Here is a 7,121-nt window from a genome sequence, read left to right on the forward strand (position 1 = left end):
GCGGGGCCGGAGTTGAGCAGCCCTCCCAAAATATTCACTCCGCCCCTTCACTTCCTCTTCCTCCTCTCAACTCCTCCTCCGGCCAGAGGCATTCATTCATTCATTCAATTTCTATACCGCCCTTCCAAAAATGGCTCAGGGCAGAGGCAGTTCAATGACTCAGGCCTGAAGCGTGACCTCAGGTCTGGAACAGCAAAGTGCCCCCTGTGTCTACCCACCCCTCCTGCAGATTGTGAGACAACAGGAAACATTTTCACGTAAATAGACATGCTTATGCTTGTCAGCGTCTGTAACAAAGATGTCCCCCAAGTGCAGCACACTTGCGGATGTTTTGCCTCTAGGTGGCTGAAGCAGTCTAGTGGATTCTGGTGGCTGAGCATGCGCACCTGGCATTTCTGCTTTGCAAGCTGCAGCTGCAGCAGCAGCAGGGAGCTGCAAAGGGACACAGATGGAAGCTTGCGTGTCAGTCAGCTGTTCATCAATGCCCAAAGGGTTTGTGCATATTTTGCATCCTACTCTTTGCAATTATGCAGCAATAAAGGTCTTTGAAATGGCTTTCCTGACATTGGCACTGCTTTGTTATTCTGCTCTCTGCTCACGCTTCCATTAGGCTCCCCTGCCCGCTCTTGTTGTTTGTTTGTTTATTCAATTTCTATACCACCCTTCCAAAAGTGGCTCAGGGCGGTTTACACATAGAAATAACAGATAAATAAGATGGCTCCCTGTCCCCAAAGGGCTCACATTCTAAAAAGAAACCTAAGACACACACCAGCAACAGTGACTGGAAAGTATTGTGCTGCGGGTGGAGAGGGCCAGTTACTCTCCTCCTGCTAAAGAAAGAGAATTACCATGTTAATATGTGCCTCCTTTGGCTAGAGCACAGCAACCAGCTACTGCCAAAGGTTCTTGATTTTATGTATGTGCCAATATTTTATTTTTTGTTTCCGTTCCCCCCCGCCCCTTTATTGAGTATATTCTGTTTGTACTGCTGTTTGATCTAATGATCGTAAATAAACAACTAACTAGGTGCCTCTTTGCCAAGTCAGCAGGGGTTTGTTTGCATTTGAATGGGGGTTATCTGCAGTGGTCCCTCTTAATTTTTTTCATCTCTGTGCAGAATGAGTTTTGTTCTGGGCGGCAGGATGAAGGCAGTGTGTGTGCACCTGTGCATTCAGAATGGGGCCTTCCTGATTCAGCTTGAGCAGGATCTGAAATGAACAGAGCGGACATCCAAAAACTTGTGAGTGTGCACTCGTGCGCACACCTTTGAGGGCACAGTGATTCCAGGGGAGCATTGTAAGAGATTCCCTTTAGGGGGTGGGGTTTAGCTCAGCCCTAGAGCATCTCCTTTGCATGCGGGAGGGGGAGGGGGGACCCAGCTTCAATGCCTAGCAGCATTTCCAGGTAGGTAGGGTAAAGGATGTTGAGCAGGATAAAGGATGTTGAGCAGGATGCTGTGTGGGAGAGGGAGAGTTAGCAGAAGACAAGAGAGAAATTCCATGGGTTTCAGGAGTTTTCGGTTGGCTACTCGCGTATCCATGCATAGCGGCTTTCCTCTGTGCTGGCGATCTGAGCCAGTCACCCTCATACAGAGCCAGCGTGGTGTAGTGGTTAGAGTGCTGGACTAGGACCAGGGAGACCCGAGTTCAAGTCCCCATTCAGCCATGATACTAGCTGGGTGGCTCTGGGCCAGTCACTTCTCTCTCAGCCTAATCTACTTCACAGGGTTGTTGTGAGGAGAAACTTAAGTATGTAAGAGCTTTGGGCTCTTTAGAGGAAGAGCGGGATAGAAAATGTAAAAATAGTAATAAAGATAAAAGCGTGGGAGGTCTCTTCCTCAGCTCGGGGGCCAACCACCTTGATAACAGCTGGTTGGTGAGCCGTTTCGACACTTGTTTGGACGAAAGGGGTCCCAGGACTCCGAGTCTGGTGAGCAAAGAATAGAGCAACCTGCTGTGCAAGAGAGGGATGGTGGAAGAGAGGCCAGGAGGGGTCCGATTTGCAGGGCACCAGAAAAGCTGTTACTAAGCCAGGACAAAAACTACATCTGTGGGTTCTGCTCTTAAGGAATCAGGAAGAAGGTGATGCAGGAAGAAGAGAGAGATCTAGTCATTTCAGTGGCAGAGAGTAAGGGTTAGTGGAGGGAGCTATATCTGTCCTTTCTGCGTAGCATCCCTGGGCTGGGAGGAAGGTGATCGGAGACCCACGAAGCAAGAGGCGGGTGGCAAAGTTGAGGCTCATGGAAGGTGGAAGGTATTGGAGTGGGGAATCAGCTCTCTGGACCAAATCATGGAGATGCCTGCAGCCAAGGAACAAGTTTTTAGACATTCTCTCAGTGGTTAGCAGAGGAGTGATTCTCTCGGAATGCCGGCTCATGAGCTGTGTACATAGGTGCACAGTCAGACCACTGATCCATCTAGCTCAGCATATACAAAGTCAGACCACACTGATCCATCTAGCTCAGTATAGTCTACACACCATGGATTCTCAACGTTGGGTCCCCAGATGTTATTGGACTTCAACTCCCATAACCCCCAGGCCCAATGGCCTTTGGTTGGGGATTATGGGAGTTGCAGTCCAATAACATCTGGGGACCCAATGTTGAGAATCTCTGGTCTACACTGACTGGCAGCAGCTCACCAATGGTTCAGGCAGGAGTCCTTCCCAGCCCTACCTGGAGATGCTGCCAGGCAGTGGATCTGGGGCCTTCTGCATGCAAAGCCCTTGCTCTACCACTGAGCCAGGGTTCCTTCTCCCAAGGGGTATCTCTTACACCAGACAGCACTCACATGGAGTCGCTAATTTAAAGGGGACCATTCATGCTCCTACCGCAGGCCAAGCTCTCCTCCCTGAACTGACCAAGTATAACAAACGTTGCCTGTAGACTGGTCCTTTCCAAGTGGCGAGAGTGTGAGGAAAGAAAAGCCAAAGGATTTCCTCTTCCCTGATCACCTTGCTCTGGGGGAGGGCTCTCTGTTTTGGAGAGTCGGTTGCAGGTTGGAATCAGGGGGAATCCTTCTCCTTCCACGAGTTGACTTAATTAATTAACTAACTAATCAAATCAGTACAATTCCACCCATCCATCCAAGGAGAAGCACTCCAGGCAGGGAGGGAGCAACTTTTAATTTAGAATTTAGAATTTCCTGAAGTGTGCCCTCTATTCTTTATGCAAGGTTGTTTTCTCTTCTTGACCCTGCTTCCTCCATCTTCCCAGTCAGTCTCTGGCTAGCCCAATCTCTGGCTAGCCCACAGAGGCCACGGGACGGAAGAGCTTCTGCTGGCTTGCACTCAAGGCACATCCTAAAAAGCCATTTTTGTTTCCATCTTGGTACCATCTGGACTTCGAGGTTGCGGCCAGAAGAGTCTTAGGGGTGAAGGGCACCAGGGAGGCGGTCTGCTTCAACACACTCCCCACATGGGGGCCTGCTGTGCCAGCCCAGCGGGAGAGACTATTAGGCATCAGGATAGGACAGGCATGCACAGTCCAGAAATAGTGCACAGTCTAGATATTGGGGGTTGCCCACAGTGTACTCGGTGAGAAAGAATAAATCCTGATAGTGTCCCTGATCCACCCATTGAGTCTGGAGTGCCGTTGGTCCTTGATCCCAGACTGACCCTCTCAGCTGCATCCATCCAGGTCTCAGGAATACAGAGCAGTCTGACTCCGTTCTTCCATCAAGGGCTCTGACCAGTTTTCTCTCTTTTTTCCAGCAGGTGACAGTGGGGAGAGGAAGAATGAGGGAAAACCCAGCAGAGGATTGTTGAGAAGTGCCAGATGGAAAAAGAGGGGGAACCAAAGAACAAAAGCTGGAGCAAAATAGAAGAATAGGTTTGGATCACCTGCTTCGCAACATGGAATCCAAAAAACATAATGCAGCAGTAACGAGAAAGAAGCCTGTGCCCTCCGCATAGGAAATACTTAGATTCTGAAACAAGCTTTAAACCTCAGTGGAAAATGCACACAGGGGAGAAACCATATGAATGTTTAGAGTGTGGAAAGAGCTTCAGGCGGAGTGGAGAGCTTCCTAAACATCATAAAATCCACACTGGGGAGAAACCACATAAATGCTTGGAGTGCGGAAAGAGCTTCAGCCGTAGTGGAGCTCTTACTAGCCATCATAGAACCCACACTGGGGAAAAGCCACATAAATGCTTGGAGTGTGGAAAGAGCTACAGGAACAGTGGAGCTCTGGCTTTCCACCATAGAACCCATACTGGGGAGAAACCATATAAATGTTTAGAGTGTGGAAAGAGCTTCAGTCAGAGTGGAGCTCTTAATAGCCATCATAGAACCCACACTGGAGAGAAACCATATAAATGCCTGAAGTGTGGAAAGAGCTTTAGTCGGAGTGGAAAGCTTACTTTACACCATAGAACCCATACTGGGGAGAAACCTCATAAATGTTTAGAATGTGGAAAGAGCTTTAGGTGGAGTGGAGCTCTTACTTTGCACTGCAGAATCCACACTGGCGAGAAACCACATAAATGCTTAGAGTGTGGGAAAAGCTTCAGACACAGTGTAGCTCTAATTATACACCATAGAACTCACACTGGGGAGAAACCATATAAGTGCTTGGAGTGTGGAAAGAACTTCAGCCAGAGGGGAAATCTTACCTCACATCCACACTGGGGAGAAACCACATGAGTGCTTGGAGTGTGGGAAGAGCTTCACGACGAGTGGAAACCTTACTTTACACCATAGAACCCATACTGGGGAGAAACCACATAAATGCTTGGAGTGTGGAAAGAGATTTAGCCACAGTTCATCTCTTACTTCACATCATAGAATCCACACTGGGGAGAAACCACATAAAGGCTTGGAAGAAGGAAGGCACACCTGCCCATCAGCAAACTGCAGTGTAAAAATCATACATATGAAACGTCAGACATGCCTGAGCATCTGTCTCTGTGAAATATAAAACCTTGTGAGATTCCATTTTTTCATTTAACTTGCCATTTTCCTTGTTACGCTGAGGGAATTGGGACCCTCATAGATGAGTTTTTGTTCCTCAGTTATAAATAAATCTGCATAATTGGTGGAAATAGATTGATGAATATTAGAATATGCTTTCTTCTTATTGAGTACCTTTCTGTGTAGTTCTTGAAATGTGGAATCTGGGTGGAGTAGGATGCACAATCATTTTCCAGCTCCCAAATTTTCCTATCCCAAAACATCTTGTGCAAATCTTCTCTCCTTACTTTTCTAGAGAGGAAGGTAAATAGCCAAATGGCCCATCCTCTAGGGACCCCTCACACTTATTCTTGATCAGCAACTTTCCTTCCCCATTTTGATCATTAAACCTCCTGAACTCTCTTCCCATCAGGACATCTTCATTATGTCCAGCATGTTTGGGCCAAGAGCGTTGCTAGGGTCCTCTGAAGACTGGTTGCCAGGTCCACAATTCTTTTTCTGAAATCTCCCTCCATGTTCTGATCATTTGCAGGATAGGACCCTAAGCACCACATGAAATTTAGGTAAACGCTGCATTATATCCCACTGCCAATCTTTTAATCTTCTTTTTTGCCAGCATGCAATATTTTAAAATAGAGTTCTGTGAGCAATTAATAGTACTTTGGGAGGGCGTACCCACCACCTATTCCTGGGTGGGGTGCCCCACCACCTCTTCCACTGAGTTCTCTCCTGGGCTCTAGGCCAGGGGCCCTGTGTGTCAAAGGAGGCGGGCCCCAGAATCACAGCCTCCATTTTAGTGACAGTCAACATAATGTGGGGATAGAAAAAGTGCTTCCAGCTTTCTTGCCTCTAATGCAAACTTTTGGGTGACAAGTTTATCTGTTTCTGCCAACAGCCATCCAACCCTAGAACTGGCTGAAAAGTAAGAAGGAACCGTGTCCTGGGTGAATTATACAGAAGGCAGTATAAAATATAAAATGTATGCTGTCCTCAGTTTGATTAGCTCCATAAACACAAAGGCATGTGTTATCTGGCCTTGGAAGAAATCTTCATGCTAGTAAGTAGATTTTATTTACAGTCTTAGACGGGAGCTGGGGCAGGGGCTGGGGGACAACACCACCACAGGAAATACAGTAAACTTAGTGCTCTCAGCTGACACAAATACAGAACAATTTGCCATTGTTAATTTTGCTATGTGGTTGCTAAGAGTGAACACCGACGTGACAGCATTTAATCAATCAATCAAGGTTGCTACTATATCTACTCACCATCTCTATATCTGATCACTAGTTTACTATTTGTCACCAAAGTTTATTCTCCGTTGTTTTACGGTGCTCGACTAGGACAGTTAGAAATTTTGGGTCTTTAGAAGCCCTTCAGTCTAAATTTTTGAAATCGCTGCAGAAGCTCACAGGATCCTAGACCATTGGTCCGGCTAGCTCAGTCTTGTCTACTCAGACCGGCAGCATGTGGACCCCACTTAGCAGGGGGACAATTCATGCTTCAAGACCCACTTCCCTCCCTCAGGTGCAGCCCCTGCCAGTATCCCCAGGTAGGGCTCAGTGTAGAGATGGGCAAGACTTCTGTCTGGACCCTTGGAGGGCTGCTGCCAGTCCGCAATACTGAGCTAGATGGAGTATGGTCCGAGGCACCTTTCTGGGTTCCGAAGGAGGGGGCCGTAACTCAGGGGCAGGGCGCCTGCTGTGCTCCTTGCTCTAGGAGTGTGAACCTGCATCAAACCGGTCTGGCTCCAGTTCAGTAAAAACGTAGTCAAGTGGGGCACCCCCATTCTGAGAGACTCTGCTTGGGGATAGTGCTGGAATTCTGAATCTGCAACTTTCTCTTCACATGGTTGCCCTTCCAAACCAACAGTGATTGCGGCTTCATTGTGGAAAGGAGTGGAGAGATGGTCCGAACGATCCATTTCTCCCTGCTTTCTCTCCCAATGTCCTCCAGGACACCATATGTGTGTGTGCGTGCGCGCACATGCGCAAACTGGAACAAGGGAAGAAGCTGGATATAGACTCAGCACCCTCCTTCTAGCTCAGTACCGTCTAATCCAGGCCAGCACAGATGAAACCCCCCCAGGAACTTTTTCAGATGGCGACTTTACCATGACTTTACTCAGTTCAGTTGCTGCTTATGCCCCATGTGTTAAACATATTTGCATGTGTGTGTGTGCTCGTGAAGGGATGATGCTTAACTTGCA

The 7,121-nt window shown here is 47.9% G+C and overlaps 1 protein-coding gene across 5 annotated transcripts; it reads left to right on the forward strand.

Moving 5' to 3' along the window:
- Nucleotides 1–409: 409 nt before the first annotated feature.
- On the forward strand, nt 410–5,947 carry LOC128338478 (zinc finger protein 70-like). 5 transcript variants are annotated; one of them, XR_008312637.1, is made up of 4 exons: nt 416–492; nt 1,118–1,240; nt 3,712–4,925; nt 5,808–5,947. XR_008312637.1 is itself a non-coding variant. In XM_053280979.1 (3 exons), exon 3 carries the CDS (start codon nt 3,956–3,958, stop codon nt 4,643–4,645), a length of 690 nt encoding a protein of 229 aa, XP_053136954.1. In that variant the 5' UTR covers nt 416–492; nt 1,118–1,240; nt 3,712–3,955; the 3' UTR covers nt 4,646–5,049. The 5 variants fall into 5 exon arrangements, 4 of the variants coding, with proteins under 4 accessions (XP_053136957.1, XP_053136955.1, XP_053136954.1 ...); XM_053280979.1 differs by lacking the exon at nt 5,808–5,947 and having other exon boundaries at nt 3,712–5,049; XM_053280981.1 differs by lacking the exon at nt 5,808–5,947 and having other exon boundaries at nt 3,715–5,049.
- Nucleotides 5,948–7,121: the final 1,174 nt, after the last annotated feature.

This window comes from Hemicordylus capensis, chromosome 16, assembly GCF_027244095.1.
Source record: "Hemicordylus capensis ecotype Gifberg chromosome 16, rHemCap1.1.pri, whole genome shotgun sequence".
Lineage (NCBI taxonomy): Eukaryota > Metazoa > Chordata > Lepidosauria > Squamata > Cordylidae > Hemicordylus > Hemicordylus capensis.